The following is a 20879-nucleotide window of genomic DNA, read 5'->3' on the forward strand; positions in this document are numbered from 1 at the left end:
TGTCAGCAATATTTCTACTGTAAATAAAACACATAAGGCACAAACAGTATAGGAGTGTTTGGGGTTTACAGAAAATTATACTACATATACCACCAGTAAAAATAATGCAAATTATAATAAGAATAATAAAGCGTATTGGATCAACCCACAATTCTAACTTTACAATGCAGTGTTTCAGCCCACACATTTGCAGTGCTGTCATGCTGCATGTAAAGACAGGCACTGTTCTGTATTCCCATGAATGTAAGTTCCGTTCGGGCTGTTCAGTGTATTTAAGGAATGGCAATGCGGATCGTGTTCTTTGCGGTTGTTGAAAGCAGAGATTGTTAATGTGCGCTCCTTTACTAAACCACATTATACGCAGCTCAATGCAAATTTATTTTTAAAGCAGCCATTCCGCCCGCAGGGGGCGCTCACGCTGCATGGCGCTGCGGAGGCCAATGAGCTTGAAGACCGTTCCTCTAGCCGGGCTGTGATTGGCTGGAAGCTGCCTACAGCTGCGAAACTTTTGAGGCAAAGTTTTCAGCTTGAAAAGGATGCGAGTGTGTATTGTGAGGTCAGAGGGGAATCGCGAGGGGTCGGTTCGCAATCAGCATCATTAGCCTAATTAACAGGTGGCATGCACAGCTCACCAGCTCGGTACCTACCCTGTGGACAACCGGCCGAGAAAGACCACTGACACACCCTGGCACAGGAGCCCAAGAGACGTGGACCTTCAACTTGACCAGCGCTTTCTCAAACCGCTTAGTTATAACAGACAGGACGCATGTGTTAAACTCTCTATACAATATCAGTATATCATGATAGGCTTCTCTGTTGTTTTGGAATAATTTCTTTCAGAATTAAACAGGTGAGTCTGGATGTTTGGAGTTTTGGTTTTGGATTGTTTCTTGATATTGCTGGACTCTTCTCTCTCTCTCTCTCTCTCTCTCTCTCTCTCTCTCTCTCTCTCTCTCCTCCTCGTTCTTTATCTCTATAACTACACGAAGTGTAAAAGACAATTACAAAATAAATATTGATGTGCTTCACATTTTCTGTTAATGGAGCTATTTGTTATTGTCATGTTTAGTGCGTGTGTAAAGTTTAGTATCGTGAAGAACTGCCTGGTTCGGAGCTATTCCGTTCATAAATAGCATAAATTATGATAATGTCCAGAAATTTCACATAAAAATTCGGTTTATTCTCAGATAAGAGAGAGTATATATATAATATATATATATATATTATATATATATATATATATATATATGACTCTCTCTCTTTCTGGCTTAAAAATACACTTTAAAAACTCACTTTTCAAACCCCCCGACTTACACAACGGCCGAACACAGAGTGATATCGCGAGAGAGTCAGCTGTGTCAGCATGCTGGATGCATAACTCTAACCAAGAAAATCTTAATTTTTTTCTTTGCAGTTTAAGAAGTCGGGTTTGTAAATTATTGTAACATGGGGCTCACCTTGCACGTCTGTGTGACTGCGTTCATTCTCCTGCTGACATGCGAGGCCAGGGGTAAGTGCATTGCGACGTGTTCAAATTGTTTTAAGAGTTCAGAAAACACATTCAACAAAACTAGTTTGTATTTTTATGACCTGATGACACGCAGCCCCGTGTTTCTAGCGGCCCGCTCGGTGCACTATGTAACACAAGTTATGCTCGTGGGTAGTAAGTGTTATTTCCTAATTGCTTATGCCTCAAAAGTATAGAAAATGGCTATTATTCCCCACAAACTTTGCTTTTGTGACCAGGACAGTGATATTTCAAAATATCACTATTTCCAATGGGAAAACGGGCAAATGTGTGTCATTTCGTTCACATAAAGTCAGAAAAAAACAACATATGAATCCAAATTAACATGTATGTATACTAAAGTAATACAAAATGACTACAAATGATTTAGAAGTGAGTAGTTTTTCGAGATTTACGATTATACTGTAAATTTACGTGAACGAAAAGACACACATTTGCCCGTTTTCCCATTGGAAATAGTGATATTTTGAAATATCACTGCCCTGGTCACAAAAGCAAAGTTTGTGGGGAATAATAGCCATTTTCTATACTTTTGAGGCATAAGCAATTAGGAAATAACACTTACTACCCAGGAACAATAAATAAATAAATAAATAAACAGTTACACGGTGACAGTCTGTGCTTTCAAAGCTCGGTGCTGAACAAGCGGCCGCTGTGTCGGCGCTATAGTAAGAACCAGCGGTACTGGCAGATGAAGACTAGGTGTTGCATCTACACGTTCACGGTTTGAACAATGCCCCCTTATAGCTCACCTCAGTGCTGTGGTCAAAACGTTGTATATGTTTGGGGGGGGGGGGGGGGCGGTTTCCGTCCGTGAATACACGCATCTGTATGCGTTTATACAATGAGTCCTTTATCGTGCTCCTTCAATATAATATGCTTTTCATCCGCCAACTCTATACAAATGAAAAAACAGCTTATTATTATTAATAATAATAATAATAATAATAATAATAATAATAATAATAATAATAATAATAATAATAATAATAATACAGTCAATCTAATTGTTAAATGGGCAGTTAGTGAGAATAAGTGTTAGTGTAATACTGCACACTGTAACTGGAGCGGCGGGTTAGCGTTTCTGTGGTTCAGTACAGGAGGTGTAAATTGCGAATTGATTAGATTATGTTATTTCATGTAAATGCATATTCGCTGAATCCACAAACGTGATTGCAGCTATTTTGAGTCTTTTTATTACACTGTCGTTCCTTGGGTGTGGTTTGTTGTACTGATGTAAATAAACACATGAATACGAAGTAAAAGAACGCCTTCATTAGCTGCGGTCCCGTCATCTTTGGTGCGTCATTTCTGATAATTTGCTTTGCATTCTTGAATATGTTACTATATATAATATGTTACTGGTATATGTTGTTTTTACATAGACACTGACGACTTTGAATAAGACTTCTGGTGGAAACGTTTTCCATGGAATTGATTGCACCTCTTTCGGTGTTTCTAAATGTAGCACCGCTGTGTTTAATCGCTGTGGGTTGTTTTTGCCTGTGATTCATGAAGGATGTGGTTCTGACAGGATGAGGGAAATGTTTCTTTGGAAACTGATGAAAAGTTCGTTTGTCGCACACTTAATGTTCTGTTAAAGCTTGCCCTATTTACTGACAAAATATACAAATCCAACTTCATGAAAGTCAGGACCTTTTTGAAAAAACTCTAATAAATAAACAAACAAAATGAAATGGATCTTTGGACGGAAATCTCTCAAATTCACCGGTCTTGCAAAATAACAGTAAAGAGCCAGTCAAAGAGAACTCCAGGGCTCCTGGGTTGGGTTGTGTGAATGAGGTGACGCACTCTGCCCATTCCAATGGTTTCCTCACATTCCTCATCTCCTGGCTTCATGTGATCTTGTTCTGGTATTGAGCTGCAGCGCTCAACCTTACAGTTCATCTTTGCTTGGATTTATTTTAAGGTGTTTCTTGAGAATATGCTGGCAGTGGATTTTCAGCCCCCAGTTTGCTAGTTTGAGTCGCTTGTATTGTAAGCTGAATGTGTGGGTGAATTCTGAATTGAACACCTTCATACCTGTACTGCGATGACCAACAGGGATGGGAATAAGACTCCTATTGCGTAGCAGTGTCTCCGATTCCAGGTTTTACTACAAGCTTGATTAGCCCCAGTATACAAGTAACGAGCTCGGGTGTGTCTGATTAAACTCGTAGTGAAACCTGGAATGGATCAGACTGCTGTGCAATGGGAGTCGCATTTCCACCCTTGCAGTGGAAAAGGAGTTTTAAAAACTGCCAGTGAAAAACCAGCAATGGCACAGGATGTTTTGCATGGAGTCTCTCCTCGAGAGATTCACAGCTTGCCATGCATCAGGCCCTTATTGTGCGTGTGTGTGTAATGTGCGAGCTAAGGGCTTCCAGCAGACTTCATTAGCACTCTATAAATCAGACACTTCATTCCAGGGACCTTGCCTTTGTCTTCGTGACCTCACAGCCTGTATTGTATCCTCTATTTACTGAGGCACTGACAGTGTTTGCACTCTCTGAGATAGTGGCTCTGCGTCTTTGAGTCGAACGCACGCACACGCACACACGCATGCACACACTGACGCACGCACGCACGCACGCACACGCACGCACGCACGCACACACACACACCGACACACACTGACACACACACACGCGCACGCATGCACGCACACACGCACGCACTTTGTGTTTGAATTGCCCCTGTTGTAAATGTAAGTGAGCGTACTGCACTGCTTGATGACATGTTTCTGTGTCCGTTCATCACGCCAGCCCCCCAGCTTGGAATTTGTGAAGGAGCTCCTGTGTGTAATGCGTCACACAGCCCGTAATAACAGGAGCGAGCCTATTGATAGAGCAGGCTGCAGGAGGAATGGAGGGGTCACTCCGGGTCTCGTTCTTCTGATCCCAGACTGCTCTTACCAGCTAGCTGGGAGCGCTGGGACTTTTATTATGAGGACCTGCCTGATGGCCACAGCAGCCCAAGAGACCTTCAAACATTCCCAGTGTGTTTCACATGCCTCTTCTAAAAGTGTCCCATAGCAAAAGCACAGCAAAGTGTAACAGAGCACAGTGAAAGCATGGGAAAGCATTGTAAAACAGAGAGAGGCATGGGAAAGCATAGTCAAGCATTGTAAAACAGAGAGAGGCATGGGAAAGCATAGGCAAGCATTGTAAAACAGAAAGAGGCATGGGAAAGCATAGGAAAGCATTGTAAAACAGAAAGAGGCATGGGAAAGCATAGGCAAGCATTGTAAAGCACAGAAAGGCATGGGAAAGCACAGGCAAGCATTGTAAAACAGAAAGAGGCATGGGAAAGCATAGGAAAGCATTGTAAAACAGAAAGAGGCATGGGAAAGCACAGGCAGGCATTGTAAAACACAAAGAGGCGTGGGAATATACTGATAGCAGGCACTTTTGTCCAGGGCTCCGGATCGGAGTGACCACAACCCCCCCCCCCATTTCTCCCACACGTCTGTATATAAGAGACAGAGACGGAGCCCTTTTGACTCTCTGCAGGTGTGCTGTGTATCATTAAAGACCACAACGCGCACACACACACACACACACACACACACACACACATATATATATACATATATAAGGCAGTGTGATTGAGTAGCTCAGTGGTGAGAGTGCTGGGCTGCAGTGTGGAAGGCAGTGTGTTTGAGTAGCTCAGTGGTGAGAGCGCTGGGCTGCAGTGTGGAAGGCAGTGGGTTTGAGTAGCTCAGTGGTGAGAGCGCTGGGCTGCAGTGTGTAAGGCAGTGTGATTGAGTAGCTCAGTGGTGAGAGCGCTGGGCTGCAGTGTGGAAGGCAGTGTGTTTGAGTAGCTCAGTGGTGAGAGTGCTGGGCTGCAGTGTGGAAGGCAGTGTGTTTGAGTAGCTCAGTGGTGAGAGCGCTGGGCTGCAGTGTGGAAGGCAGTGGGTTTGAGTAGCTCAGTGGTTGAGAGCGCTGGGCTGCAGTGTGGAAGGCAGTGGGTTTGAGTAGCTCAGTGGTGAGAGTGCTGGGCTGCAGTGTGGAAGGCAGTGTGTTTGAGTAGCTCAGTGGTGAGAGTGCTGGGCTGCAGTGTGGAAGGCAGTGGGTTTGAGTAGCTCAGTGGTTAGAGTGCTGGGCTGCAGTGTGGAAGGCAGTGGGTTTGAGTAGCTCAGTGGTGAGAGTGCTGGGCTGCAGTGTGGAAGGCAGTGGGTTTGAGTAGCTCAGTGGTGAGAGTGCTGGGCTGCAGTGTGGAAGGCAGTGGGTTTGAGTAGCTCAGTGGTGAGAGTGCTGGGCTGCAGTGTGGAAGGCAGTGGGTTTGAGTAGCTCAGTGGTGAGAGTGCTGGGCTGCAGTGTGGAAGGCAGTGGGTTTGGGTGTAATCACAGTTCCTAAATAGACCTCTGTAGTAATAGGAAGGTTGCAAGTGTGTTGAGTAACAGTAACCCCACTTTTGTGAATTGTTTGGTTTTGCTTTGTAAGTTTCAGGATAGTGTAGGGTGTCACAGTCCTTGTCAGAGGGTAGAGTGTCTGCCTGTGTGTAAATGTGCAGTCCACATGCCTGGTTGCATGTGATTCAGTGTTGTCATGCATGTGATGAGGGCTGCTCTTGGGAGCCTCTGCTCACAAACACTCTTGAGATTATTTTCAGCTGCATAAAAAAACCTGTTTTGTTTTGCCTGTTTTAATTGTGTTGAAGCACGCACTCAGCAGCCTTTGTTGTTGGCTGTTTGTTTGTCTGACAGTGTGTGCCAGAGTGACGGTGACATACTCAACATGTCTCCTCCGAGTGCCAGCACCAGCAAACAGCCTTCCACAAGAACGCATGCTTTATTCCAACTGCCAAAATGGATTTACCATTTAGAGTTTTGAAGCATGAAACACAATTAAAAATTCCCGTTAAGTAAACTTTACGCTAGAATGAGAGTGAGCCGATTTGAACACGTTGTTCGTTTATTTGGCATCGAATGCAGACCTGCCTGGAACCAAGGTTTCCACTCTCTTGGAAGCATCTCAGAGACTCGGGCTGTTGTGTCTGGGCTGAGTGTTCTGTAGCTGGGCGGTTGTTCACGTCCTTCCACCTGTACAGGCCAGCACAGCGCTGGCTGGGGCCCAGGCAGAGAAGTGGATAGAACCAATCGGAGCCTGCAAAAGAACAATAAATAACAAGAGCAGCTTGTTCACTGAATTCCGAACCCTTCAGTTGGGTCCATCAGAATGCCATCAGTCTCGCTCTGTCTCCCGCTCCTCTCGTCCTGTTTGCACAGCTGGGGTGAGGCTCTGGGTGGGGGAGTAAGGTAGCTCGGAGGCTGCATTGTTCTCTGTTCCCTGTAGACACTGGAGAGGCGGGACCCCTCAGTGATGCACAGGCAGAGGACACAGGAGATTTAACCTGTATGCGGGGGCCCTTTACTTTTACTCAGGGAATCTCAATACCCGGCAGCTCTTTGTCTCTCAGTAACGAGGGATTACTGACCCCGAATAGAGATCACACAGCCCCCATTAGCAAGAAGGGCGGCTGCCTCTTTCACATTAACCAGGGGAAAGAGCTTCACAGACCAGGGCCTTCAGCACTCGTGATAAAGTGCCTTGTGCAAACGTCAGCCAGCCGTCCCACTGGTCCTGAAACTCCCCCGCTCCTCGGCATTCCAGAGTTCTGTGTGTTTTCACTGGGAAGCTCCTACACTTTCCAGACCAGCTTTGAAACAATCCCATTTCCAATCGGGACTCTCAATCGGGACAAAAGAGTTGTGTTAGGGTTAGGGTTCGGGTTAGTCTGTCTTGAAAGGAGATGCGTTAGGGTTAGGACTCGTGAAAGGAGATGTGCTAGGGTTAGGACTCTTGAAAGGAGATGGGTTAGGGTTAGGACTCTCTTGAAAAGAGATGGATTAGGGTTAGGACTTTTGTAAAGAGATGTGTCAGGGTTAGGACTCTTGAAAGGGGATGTGTTAGGGTTAGGACTCTTGAAAGGAGATGTGTTAAGGTTAGGACTCTCTTAAAGAGATGTGTTAGGGTTAGGACTCTTGAAAGGAGAAGTGTTAAGGTTAGGACTCTCTTAAAGAGATGTGTTAGGGTTAGGACTCTTGAAAGGAGATGTGTTAAGGTTAGGACTCTCTTGAAAGGAGATGTGTTAGGGTTAGGACACTTGAAAGGAGATGTGTTAGGGTTAGGGTTAGGACTTTCTTGAAAGGAGATGTGTTAGGGTTAGGGTTAGGACTTTCTTGAAAGGAGATGTGTTAGGGTTAGGGTTAGGACTTTCCTGAAAGGAGATGTGTTAGGGTTAGGACTCTTGAAAGGAGATGTGTTAGGGTTAGGGTTAGGACTTTCTTGAAAGCAGATGTGTTAGGGTTAGGACTCTCTTGAAAGGAGATGTTATCAAGCTGTTTATCTGTTCAGTGCTCCATAGTGTTTGGTCGTGCTGACAGTACAATTTGTTAAGTATATTTTACTGTAGAAGGGCCCTTTTACTATTCGCTGGTTTTTTTTTTAATCACATTGTTTTTATATGTAAGTCAGATAGCAAAATAAAGACAGAACCGTTCAATACAGAACTATGAATCTCTTTGTTTTCTTTTCAATAGCGTGAGGCCAGTTAACTGCCTTGCTTTGGCTCGTGAGGCAAGGCTTCCAATATTGTCAAGAACACTCACAAAATCGTCAATTAGAAAATCCCGAGACAGCTGGGCAACACCATTAGAAATGGCTCTTAGTGCTTGTAATAGTATCTGCGGGAATGAAGTTGTGTTTGAAAGCCGTGTGAGTGATTCCCAGTCGCTGGCTGTCCATTAGGGATGGCTGTGGTGTGTGAGCGTGAAGTTGTCATTAGAGGGTTCTGATTCTCTTAATAATGGGAGAGGTGCCTGTGTATGGAGACCGTGCTTACTGTCCTGTAGCTTTTTATTTACTCCTTGAGACCGAGGTCTCATTTACAAGAGAGTCCTGGAAACAATCTAGCCTGTAAACCCCCCCCCCCCCCAGAGGTGAGGCTGTTTTATGGCAATATTTGTAACTATGCATTTACCATAGTGTACCCTGTTTTGCCATGTTTATTACCATGCTTTACCATACCCTGCTATCCTTTTCTATGCTCCCCTATGCTTTACCATGCTTTCACTGTGCTTTATTAGACATTGCTGTGCTTTTACGGTGGGACATGTTTATATGAGCTGTTTATCAGCCTATCAGCCTCGCAGGAACGCTTTATTTTTTTTTTTGTAAATCTCAAAAGATCTTTTATTTGGTGTTTTTTTTTTTATGAGGATGCCATTCGGTGCTTGTGAAAGGCGCTGGCACTGTAGACTGTATTACCAGTGAATACGACAGCACAGTTAGAGAGCACACACCCTCTGTCAGCCTGAACGGGGCTGTGTGTCCTCCAGACGGACTAGCCCAGCTGTGATGTGGCAGGGTAGGGGAAGTGCCCCCTGTTCATTGCAGTGCTGTCAGAGACACTCAGAGATGAAGCTGATCTGCCCCAAACGCTTTTGTTGCTGTATGTGAGGCAGGGGACACCCTGTAAATGTGCTGCTCTGGCCAAATGTTTTGTATCACCCTAAAGAATGAACTCATTTAGCTTCCTGGAGTTGAATGAAACCAGCTGTATAACGTTACCTTTAATATTCTGAATTACACACCGCTTTGTAGTTTTCCAGATACTTAACGAAAAACTGTCAATAATTTAAAAAGTGTGACGTTTCAAAATCTAACATGAAATACTGCACCACTATAATGGCTTCCGGTAGACTTTTGTGATATCATTTTGTAGTATCTTTGATTACATGATGTTAAATAAAAGATCGAAATCATGTTCATCTCGTCTCAACCCTAACATTGTAGGCGATGCTAAACGCTTGCCCGTAGCTTTGTATTTCATGGGTTCTATCCTGGTTAAATTAAAACATCTGAATTTGAAAAAAAGCCAGAATAACAAAAACATGACAGCTTTCTGAGCAGCAGGCCTCATTCATCACCAGCCACTGTATGAAAGAGTGAATTGTGAATGTTGTGTAAACAAGTTCTCGCAGAGATCACTGGCTCCCATCCTGCATTGAGCTTTTCGGACACAGTGCTAGAAAATGAGCAGCAAAAACACGTCAGTCAGGGAGCAGGCTGGAGGATGAGCAGCAAAAACACGTCAGTCAGGGAGCAGGCTGGAGGATGAGCAGCAAAAACACGTCAGTCAGGGAGCAGGCTGGAGGATGAGCAGCAAAAACACGTCAGTCAGGGAGCAGGCTGGAGGATGAGCAGCAAAAACACGTCAGTCGGGGAGCAGGCTGGAGGATGAGCAGCAAAAACACGTCAGTCGGGGAGCAGGCTGGAGGATGAGCAGCAAAAACACGTCAGTCGGGGAGCAGGCTGGAGGATGAGCAGCAAAAACACTTCAGTCAGGGAGCAGGCTGGAGGATGAGTAGCAAAAACACGTCAGTCGGGGAGCAGGCTGGAGGATGAGCAGCAAAAACACGTCAGTCGGGGAGCAGGCTGGAGGATGAGCAGCAAAAACAGGCAGGAGGAGTGTCACTGTTAATTCTGCCCTTCACGCTCAGAGTTCCTGCTGCTGCTTCCAGCCCCTTTAGCAGCCAGGCTTTGGGTTTGTGGTTTCCGAGCCGAGCACAAGACTGAAACAAGCTGGCCTCCGAGTCGAGCTCGAGACAGGAACAAGCTGCCCTTTGTGAGCCCCCCCCCACCCCCTGCAGCTGTATCCAGCGAGCAGCAGACTGAAGCACTGTGGCTGAGCCCCCTCCCCCAGCTCCCCCTGCAGCTGTATCCAGCGAGCAGCAGACTGAAGCAGTATGGCTGAGCCCCCTCCCCCAGCTCCCCCTGCGGCTGTATCCAGCGAGCAGCAGACTGAAGCAGAGCTCTGCTGCAGACCCTTACTGAGCCTCATCCCAGCTATTAGAGTCTTCGCCCCGTGGGCTTGTGAGAGGTGTGTGATGGCAGGTAGTCCCCAGCCCCTCGGCGGATATTATAGCAGTCCCCTGCAGGCTCGTGATACACACACCCTGGTCGCCCTTGCACTTCCCCTCCCCTTGCTAATTGAGGGTCCTCTCCCTGTGCGCGGACCGCTGAAAGATCCAGTCTGCCTGGGAGCAGCTGGGGGTCTCCCTGCCCCGCACCGTGTTTATCTGTCATCGTGAGCGCTGTGCTCTCAGACTCCACCAGGCTGACTTCAAAGCAAAAGGGGGGTGTTGCTTTCTTTCAGTTCACTGTTTTTCAAAAAGCCCAATAAGTCTGTTTTTAAAAAGCCGTATTGATCAGATACTTTTTGGTCTGGTTAGAGTTATGTGCGGAAATGGTAATCTGATATTGAGTCAGTACTCTGCTGTACTTTATTAAAACAAGGTTTCTGTGAAGTCTCTCCCCCGCAGAGTCTGTGATATCCTTGTAATGTTCTTCACAGTCAAGCTCAACACCTTGCAAAGGGGCTCCAAATGCGCCTAAATACCTGTTTACAAAATACTCTCGTATTCGCACCTTTGAACCTGTGCTGGCCTGGGCTCCTCCATCTGCAGCCGTCACATTGCAATAGGGCTGTCACGATGCATTGATCTCACAATATGATTCCTATCGCCAGGTCGCAATGTATCACGCATAATAAGACCAAGTGGACATTTAATCAAATGAAATGAGCCCGGGAGAGCGTGTATCCATACCAACTGTGAAACACTGTCGTAAACGTATCTTCTTGCTGCAAACCTGCTGTTAAAAATAAAGGGTTTTGTTATGCAAATGCACTGTGTTATTGTCAGGGTCAAATCAGCTGCAGTCAGCCTGTAGTCTGAATTCTTTCAGAATCACGAGCTTCCGTTTGAAGACACACAAAACATGCTTTTTTATTCGTGCTGTTGTCTGTCATTGAAAGATCATTTCATTTTCGCTCTGGAATCGCCAAATTCAACCCTTCCCCTCGCTTTCTGTACAGGAGCGCATTAGAGACAGAGAACCCACACTTTCTGTACAGGAGCGCATTAGAGACAGAGAACCCACGCTTTCTGTACAGGAGCGCATTAGAGACAGAGAACCCACGCTTTCTGTACAGGAGCGCATTAGAGACAGAGAACCCACGCTTTCTGTACAGGAGCGCATTAGAGACAGAGAACCCACGCTTTCTGTACAGGAGCGCATTAGAGACAGAGAAGAATCAAATGGTTTGTTCTGTTTTTATTTTGAAAGTCTTGGCTGCAATGTCTTTGACTGGCTGATACTGCAACAGGATGTGACAATCGCAAGTATGAATTAAAGCAGGGTTCCAATGTACACAGTGAGCCAGCACTGTGGCAGGGGGGCAGCGGCCAAAGCAAATGGAAAGAGGAGCTCTCCAGGAAGGCTGTCAGGGAAAAAGAGCCGCGCGCACACAAAGAAGGCTGCAGAAAAAAAGATTCCAAAAAAATTAATAAAGTTTCCATCTTTAGTTCTTTGACAAATTCTCTAGTTGCCCCAGCTTGGAGTCCTGTAAACACTACCTCCCACCCCCCCCTTCCTCTGCCAACATAAACAAGGTTTTCCTTCCACTCCCCCAGGATGGAAAACTGAATAGCAGCTCCCTTTACTCAGAGCGGCATTAACTCACGGCAGGAATGAGCTGCTGCTGCTGTTTGAACTGGAGCAGCGTGGGCACGCCTCGGCTGGAAAGGTTCAAACATAGAGACCTTCCTCTGAGATTCCCAGTCTCATTAGCAGCTCCCTTGTGCTGCATGTCTTTCTCACTCTATGTGTTTTTTGTTTCAATGCTAATGCTGGTGTTGCAGGATAATCCTCACCCCCAGGTCTGAGTGAGAAATAGCCCGGGTTGGTCTTCACCCTGTCAGGTCAGTTCTCACCCCCAGGTCTGTGAAAGCTTTTTGAGATCTTTGTCACAGATCGAGGCTTCTCAACTTGCATTGGAATTTTGACTTTCTGCTCAGAAAGGTCAGTTTCATCTTTGTAGGCATAAGCAGTCCTCAAGTTAAAGGAGTCCTAGAATAAAATTGTGGAGTTTCTTTCTCCAGCGCTACAGAGAGTGTGTCTATTTATTTATTTATTTATTTATTATCTTTGTAAGCATACCACAATCCCAGAACACTGCTTTTGACTAACTGAGAATTGGCCTGGGCTAATGCACATCCTCTCTGGACAGAATATGAGTGAGAATTAGGCTGGGGTGAGGATGAGCCTGTAAAGCTGGCTCTCTTGTTGTGTATTGTGTCTCCTGATGTTTCAATGCTAACGCCGGCTCTCTTGTTGTATATTGTGTCTCCTGATGTTTCAATGCTAACGCCGGCTCTCTTGTTGTATATTGTGTCTCCTGATGTTTCAATGCTAACGCCGGCTCTCTTGTTGTATATTGTGTCTCCTGATGTTTCAATGCTAACGCCGGCTCCCTTGTTGTATATTGTGTCTCCTGATGTTTCAATGCTAACGCCGGCTCTCTTGTGGTGTATTGTGTCTCCTGATGTTTCAGTGCTAACACCGGCTCTCTTGTTGTGTATTGTGACTCCTGATGTTTCAATGCTAACGCCAGCTCCTTTGTTCCAGGACCCCCGCGGGTGACTCGTTGGGTGGAGGAGAGGCAGGCGGTCAGGCTGGGCAGGACCATCCGACTGTCCTGCCCGGTGGAGGGAGACCCCCCTCCCCTGACCATGTGGGTAAAGGATGGCCGCACGGTGCACAGCGGCTGGAGCCGCCATCGCATCCTGCAGCAGGGACTCAAGATCAAGGAGGCGGAGACTGGCGACGCCGGGGTCTACGTGTGCAGAGCTACCAACGGCTTCGGCAGCATCACACTCAACTACACCCTGACCGTCATCTGTGAGTACCACTCGCACCCACGCACGCACACTCGCACCCATGCACGCACAGGACTGTGCTCTGCTTTGGTTCTTCCAGTAATACAGGGTAGGTACAGTACACCCAACAGCTAATTCACTAAGGGGATCAATTTCATAGAAAAATATTCAGTCCAGCCTGGTTATAAGGCACCAGGGTGTGCAGGTTTTCTCCAGGAATCCTGAACTTCCTTCCCTTGTGCTCTGTAGGCTGGGATCACAGGGCTGAGCAGAGCAGCTTCAGAGGCGTCTAGACTAGCACTCGGGCTACACTTCAAACCCGAGTGCTCCACTGTCTGTTCCCGAGTGCTCCACTGTCTGTTCCTGATGTATCCCTGGTGGTCTGGTTGATTTCAGTGCTCTGTAAACCTGCTGTTTAAAAGTTAAAAATACACCGACCACATTGTTAGTGTGTGCTCCGTACAGAGCCTGCCTGCCAGAAGAGAACATCTACATCCTTCCCTTATAAGTACAAGTGGTTTCCAGCAGACAAGCTTCCTATCGGAGGCTGTGTCAGAGCAGAGAGCCCTGGAAGGAGGGTGGGGTTCGGAAGCAACCCTGTATCTGAAAGCGGTGCCTTAGAGTGAAGGGGGAGGGAATCCCAGACTAATGTCAGGGACGAGATAAGAAGTTCTCAGAGTGAGAGCAGGGAAAGGTAAAGCCCGAGTGGATTGGTAAACAGCATGATGACTACAGACAGGATGAGAGCAGGACAGGAACCCTACAACTAAGCACAGCCCTACCTACAACTCGAGGGCTTTGCTGGAGCCTTTGTGTGAAAGCAAGGGACAATGAATCACTCGCGCTTTCTCAAGCACAGTAGTAGGATCCCTTAAGCAACGACAGCACGGGTGGGGAGGTTTGAGATCTGGAGGCTGGAGATTCGGGTTAGACAGCGGTCAGGACCGGCGGATCTTTCTAATTGTATAGGTTTGCTTGTGCGTGAGCAGAAGGCATGCGTTGTACTTTAATGTGGGGTGTCCTCGACACTAGCACTCGTGCGCACAAATTCTACAAGCCCTTTGATTTGAGGAATACATGGCAGCGTGCCTTCGAGCTTGCAAGGAGTCATCATTGACACGGAGAGAGGGCTTAACTGCGTGGTTAGAGGCTGTGAGAGGCTCTGTGCTGGAGCGCTGACTGGAAATAGGTAGAAAAACACATCCAAAAGGACTTGGAGGAGTTGCAGCTCAGCCCATGTGTGTCTCAGCCTCTTGTTGCCAGAGAGGCAGCTTGTTTTGAAACTCCATTCTGAAGAGCTCGGAGCCGCTGTGCAAACCACGCTGTCAAAAACAAGGGACTTTTATTTAAAGGGGAATGAGTGGCGGAAGTTCAAAGCACACACATATGGACGTAAACGAATCCATGCCAGAGCGTGAGGAAAGAACGGGGCTCATTTATGCAAGTGAAAGATGAAAGGGAGCTTTTGTTCCAATATTTCAAACCGTTTCTCTCTGTTTTTTTAATTTGGCCCCAATTAAAAGACAAACAAACCATTAGTGTGCCATGATCATTGCAAAGATTAGGCTCTTGCACCAATGACTCCCCATGTTTTGACCTCTGTCTCACCTTGAAATGAGTGTGTTGACTTCTTTGGCTCCTAGATAGCATGGCCCCCACAGTGTAGTTTCCCTTCTTCACTTTGACTCCCACTGTCCCATCTGTAATTAGGGAGGACACACTCTCACACTGTCTCACACTTTCACACACACACACACACTTGCTCACACACACTCTCATGCACACTCTCACACTCACACACACACACACGTTTCATCTCCAGGGTGGTTTTAATTAAACTCTGAGCTAATCATCCACCTTCACTCTCCCCCCACATTACAGATCCCTCCACTTAGAGTTTAACACACATGCTCTCCACACTGCCTTTCACAGTGGCTTTTTCTTTTGTTTTTAATTCAAAGTTTTCTCTGCCGCTCGGAGCCACTTATGGGGCCGTGAAAGAGCTGCTAAAGTAGTAATTACAGGTCTGGGCTTCACCCCTCTGCTCTGAAACTGCACTTATGTTAAAGCTCTTTCATTTCCACTGCTGAAGCTACAACTCAGCAATACCCAGTGTGAAGCACTTTCCCCAAAATACATCGATTTTCTTTTTCTGTACAGTGATCTATTAACCCTTAAGAGAGTAAATAGAACGATGCTCCAATACAGCCTTCAACATTCATTCTATATATATATATATATATATGAAATCTTATAACTTATATTAGTTCTGTTTCATCCACTGAGATACAGTGGTATGCAAGGCTCTGTATGAAGAGCACGTAAAGTGGAAAGTTTATGCTTTGGTAAAAGCAGATTTATATTCAACCACCTTCCCTGGTGGAATAAAGCTCTTTGTATATTAGTACTTGTGAATGAATGGAGAATGAAGCTTTTGAGAAAACTCTTTAATGATGTCCCAGTAGGACAAAAATAGTCTGCTGTGACTGGTAAGCAGCGCCTCCGCTGGTCGTCACACAGAGAGCTGTGTAACCTGAGAACTGAGGGTTAGCACACTCAGTACAGTTTCCTTTCAGTACAGAACCCTTGCAATGTGGAAGCCCAGGAATCTCTCCACTCTGGGGGACTGGCTGTCTGGCACTGCAAGCGCTTTCTAGAGGCAACACTGAACACGTCCACCTAGCTCTGATCATCTGAAGCTCAAGGCCCACCCAGCTGATAGGAAGGTGGAAGCAGTCGTTTGAGATTCCTTCGTGTGCGTGCTGGAGAGGGGCGAGGCCTCGCTTCAGGTGCAGCACGGAGAGATTAGCACTCAGTTGTGTGGAGTCAGCCAGGCTCTGCAAAGGGAATCTTTCTGGATTCCAGCCCTGCACCTGTTCTGGGAATGAGACCCTGCTAACACCACGTAGGACAGAGGATTTGCCTTCAATTCCACCTCACCGGCTCTGAATAGCCCCCGCTAGCCAGGATCAAGGAAGCCTATTTGAACCAGCAGTGCTGACTTACTGCAAAAGACTAACGAGCCCGAAACCAACAATAGAAAAATGGTGACTTTCATCTCTGCCAATCCCTCTGTGTCCCGTCCCCACTGTCACCTCCTTTGTTTGGGGCTGTGGGTGTGTCAGGCCAGGGATTACACAGATTTTGGAGAAAACTGGGCTCAGGTTGCAATCATCCATTCACAGCCTTTTCATCCTGTTATAGGGATTTCCATTGGTATATAGTGTGCATGCTACAGGCAGACTCAGTTAATGGAGGGATGCTCTTCTATTGAAACAGCAGATATACTGTAGAGGAATACGCCCCCTACTGGTCACATAGAAGTGATTGTGGGAGGAGCCACTTCAGAAACACACTCATCGCTTATGTATTATTATTCCTCAAGTTGTTTGTGTGAATGTGGGTTCAGACACCAACAAGCAAGTACCAACAGCATGAGGTCTGTGTGCCCATTGAAACTGTGTGCCCAGCGAGGGGAACAGCTTCAGTAACAAGGACACCCAGAAGGAGGCGAAATGTGTCTGTGCGGCTGCATGGAGTGCTAGAACAGAGACTCTGTGTGTTTCAACATTCATCATCTAGCAGTAATGTTATCTTTGGGCTTGTATTCAGAGTTCAAGCGCAATTACAAAACACGCTGCACTCTGTTCATAACACAGTGCTGCTCGCTGCCAGCCTGCAGTACGAAAAACATCCAAATAGGATCAAATGGGAATTTGTTGGTGTCTGTATATACAGCATTAAATCTGCACAGTGCCTTTAAAAAGCCATACCCTGCTAGTCCTAACACTTCAGTAGAATATGCTAGAAACCACGCTTAGTTAACTAGAAACTAGAAAGAAAGAAAGAAACACGTGAAACTCATTTGTGAATGTATATTTAGTGTGAGCAGTGTGCAGTTTGTGCTAAACTGTTTACACAGGATTTCCTTCAATAAGAAACAGAGCCAGCCCTGCGCCTACCCAAATACAACAGAGCCAGCCCTGCGCCTACCCAAATACAACAGAGCCAGCCCTGCGCCTACCCAAATACAACAGAGCCAGCCCTGCGCCTACCCAAATACAACAGAGCCAGCCCTGCGCCTACCCAAATACAACAGAGCCAGCCCTGCGCCTACCCAAATACAACAGAGCCAGCCCTGCGCCTACCCAAATACAACAGAGCCAGCCCTGCGCCTACCCAAATACAACAGAGCCAGCCCTGCGCCTACCCAAATACAACAGGGCCAGCCCTGCGCCTACCCAAATACAACAGAGCCAGCCCTGCGCCTACCCAAATACAACAGAGCCAGCCCTGCGCCTACCCAAATACAACAGAGCCAGCCCTGCGCCTACCCAAATACAACAGAGCCAGCCCTGAGCCTACCCAAATACAACAGAGCCAGCCCTGCGCCTACCCAAATACAACAGGGCCAGCCCTGCGCCTACCCAAATACAACAGAGCCAGCCCTGCGCCTACCCAAATACAACAGAGCCAGCCCTGCGCCTACCCAAATACAACAGAGCCAGCCCTGCGCCTACCCAAATACAAAAGGGGCAGCCCTGCGCCTACCCAAATACAACAGAGCCAGCCCTACACCTACCCAAATACAACAGAGCCATCCCTGAGTGCACAGTTTATCTGAAAGACAGTGAATTGGTTTCCTGCTAAGTGTTAAGTCAGCACGCTGTTTTATTTTACACAGTGTGGCAGTATGAGAGCCTCTGCAATGCAAACAGCCCTGAGTTACAATAACACGAGAGTTAGCTGTGCGCGCCACCTGGTGATCACATATTGTACTGCCTATTACTTTGAAAAGATCAGTTTATCTTAAAGGACATGACAGTAGTCTGCCTTAGTCTATGAAGCCAGTGGATAGTCTGTAATAGTCTTGCACGTGAATGGCTGAGCTCCGGGTGTAACAGTTGTGTTTGTGCTCCTCTCCAGACGACTCTGCAGCAGGGAGCAGCAGTGAGCCAGTCCCTGAGGACCCGAACCCTGAGCTGGCCAGCGAGGACCCCACCGGCATGCCCTTCGGTGAGTACCGAGGTCCCAGACACACACACACACACACACACACACACACAATGTCTCTCATTAATCACAACAGGCTTTTACAGCAGCTCAGGGTTTGGGAATTAAGGCCCATTTTGTTTCTTAAAAGCAAGGACAAAATTTAAGATTCTGAAATACTGTCAGATATGATACGTTTAGAAATATAGTACCCCTCTCCTCTCCTCAGTGAAGCCGCGGTTCACTCAGCCCACCAAGATGAGGCAGCGGGTCCTGACCCGGCCGCTGGGCAGCTCGGTGCGACTCAAGTGCCTGGCTAGCGGCAGCCCACGGCCCGACATCACCTGGGCCAAGGATGAGCGACGCCTCCCCGCCCCGCGGGACAGCCAGCGGCCGCAGTGGACACTGACCCTCAAGAACCTGAGGCCAGAGGACAGCGGCCACTACACCTGCCACGTGTCCAACCGCGCCGGCCAGATCAACGCAACGTACAAAGTGGACGTCGTGGGTAAGAGCAGCCGTCACACAGCTTTATAACAGGGCGTGTGGAGAAACAGCCACCACACAATGGGACAAGCTTAGCACAGTGTTCTAAAACGCAGGCAAGCATCGTAAAAGCACAGACAGGTATACTAAATAGATTGTAGTGCCATAAAAGCATGCCTTTTAAATAGATTATTCCGATTTTTACTGAAAAAACTGTCTGGGTAACAAAATGCAAATGTTGATTAAATGTTACTTCATTGTCACTTGAAATGTGCTCCCAGTGTGAATGAACAGAGTGAAAGCTGGTTGTTAAACTGTTCAAATGTATCCCAATACGTCGTCCCAGACAAGCGTGTAGTAAAACTACAGGGAACTCAGAATTCATGTGCTAGTGCTTTTGTGCATGTGAGAGTTGTGAAGTTGTGAAGATCTGAAGCTCTCCTCCACTGTACCAGTACATATATGACTAATCAACACCCCTCCCTCCTCTCTCCTCCTCCCTGTCCCTCTACAGAGCGGACCAAGTCCAAGCCGATCCTGACCGGCACTCACCCGGTCAACACCACGGTGGAGTTCGGAGGCACCACCTCATTCCAGTGCAAGGTGCACAGCGACGTCAAGCCCGTGATCCAGTGGCTGAAGCGCGTGGACCCGGGGGCCGAGGGGCGCTACAACTCCACGCTGGAGGTAGGGGGCCAGCGCTTTGTGGTTCTGCCCACAGGGGATGTGTGGTCCCGCCCTGATGGCTCCTACCTCAACAAGCTGATGATCGTCCGGGCCAAAGAGGAGGACGCCGGCATGTACATCTGCCTGGGAGCCAACACTATGGGCTACAGCTTCAGGAGCGCCTACCTCACTGTGCTGCCAGGTGGGAGAGAGCCCTCGCAGGGCAGGGGCAGGGGCAGGGTTTGGTTAACGGTTTATCCAGATGCATTCTCATTTACAATGATGACCTGGCCACAGGCAACATAATAAAAGAGGAGTACAAATAAAAACACAAAGTCAGTGTGTGTGCTGGACTCTGTGCTTTCTGCACTAGTACCTTTTCTCTGTGTTTTAGTGTAATGGGAGATCCCTCATTAACCCAGCACCCCTTTATGTTCCCCGCAGACCCTCGCCGCGTGGATAAGCCGGCGACACCCCCCCACCTGAGCCCTGGCCTGCCCTGGCCCGTCATCATCGGAGTCCCGGCCACAGCGCTCCTCATCGTGGGCACCATCGTCCTGTGGCTGTGCCACGCACGCCGCCGGCACAGCGCTGTCCCCCCCCGGCCCCACCGGGACCCCCCCGCGGCCACGGCCGACTACCCCACACAGAGACTGTTCAGCAACGCCCCCCCTGCTCCAGGACTCCCGAGCAACACCTATTCCAAGGTTTACACGGACGTGCACACTCACACACACTGTCACACGGACGGGAAGGTGCACACGCATTTCCACTACCAGTGTTAGCCTGGGCTGCTCTGCACAGACCCTCCCCGCTCCCCAGGGCAGCTCCACGGCTTCAGAGTCAGGGGGCCGTGTCTGGGATCTCCGCAGAGCTCAGGGTCATATTGTTTGTTCATTTCTACAGGTGTGAGAAGAAATCTAAAGACTGAAAAAGCATCAGATTGATTCAAGACTGGAGCGGGTTTACCTCTAATCGAAAAACAAACAAACTAACTAACAAAGACAGACAGACAGGCATTTATTTTGTTTAGAAGCCTGTAAATATTTAAAACCTTTTTTTTTAATGGTTAATTAATAAATTAATAAGAAAATATATATATATATATATATATATATATATATATATATATACTTATATATAATATATATATATATATATATAGCGCTCCCCCGTTTATAATAACATTGACATGCGCTCCGCGCTCCCGTTTAAAACAGGAAATGAAACTGATGACTGCGCTGAGCCGAAGGTGTTCCTTTTCCAGCGTTCCTTTCCTCTCAGTGACTCCGCGGTGCGGTGTGTTTTTGTGTTGGGAATAAGTGTCACTGTGTTCAGGGAGGGAGGAGCTTCTCTGTGCTCTGCATATACTCCCTGTTCTGTTAGCGAAGGGATTTGAAACTAAAGGAAATGGACTGAACCTATATGGGTCATGATCAGACTTGTGAAAATGGGACAAAAGCCATAAGCTTGTATGTAAT

At 47.3% G+C, this 20879-nt stretch overlaps 1 protein-coding gene across 1 annotated transcript; it reads left to right on the forward strand.

Moving 5' to 3' along the window:
• The first annotated feature begins 543 nt into the window (after positions 1 to 543).
• On the forward strand, positions 544 to 20411 carry LOC121296964 (fibroblast growth factor receptor-like 1). Its single transcript, XM_041222939.1, has 7 exons — positions 544 to 850; positions 1415 to 1510; positions 13004 to 13276; positions 18181 to 18270; positions 18476 to 18754; positions 19247 to 19600; positions 19843 to 20411. The coding sequence occupies exons 2-7, from the start codon at positions 1447 to 1449 to the stop codon at positions 20181 to 20183; spliced, it is 1401 nt and encodes a 466-aa protein (XP_041078873.1). The 5' UTR covers positions 544 to 850; positions 1415 to 1446; the 3' UTR covers positions 20184 to 20411.
• Positions 20412 to 20879: the final 468 nt, after the last annotated feature.

The sequence above is a fragment of the Polyodon spathula genome, chromosome 22 (genome assembly GCF_017654505.1).
Source record: "Polyodon spathula isolate WHYD16114869_AA chromosome 22, ASM1765450v1, whole genome shotgun sequence".
NCBI classification, from domain to species: Eukaryota; Metazoa; Chordata; class Actinopteri; order Acipenseriformes; family Polyodontidae; genus Polyodon; species Polyodon spathula.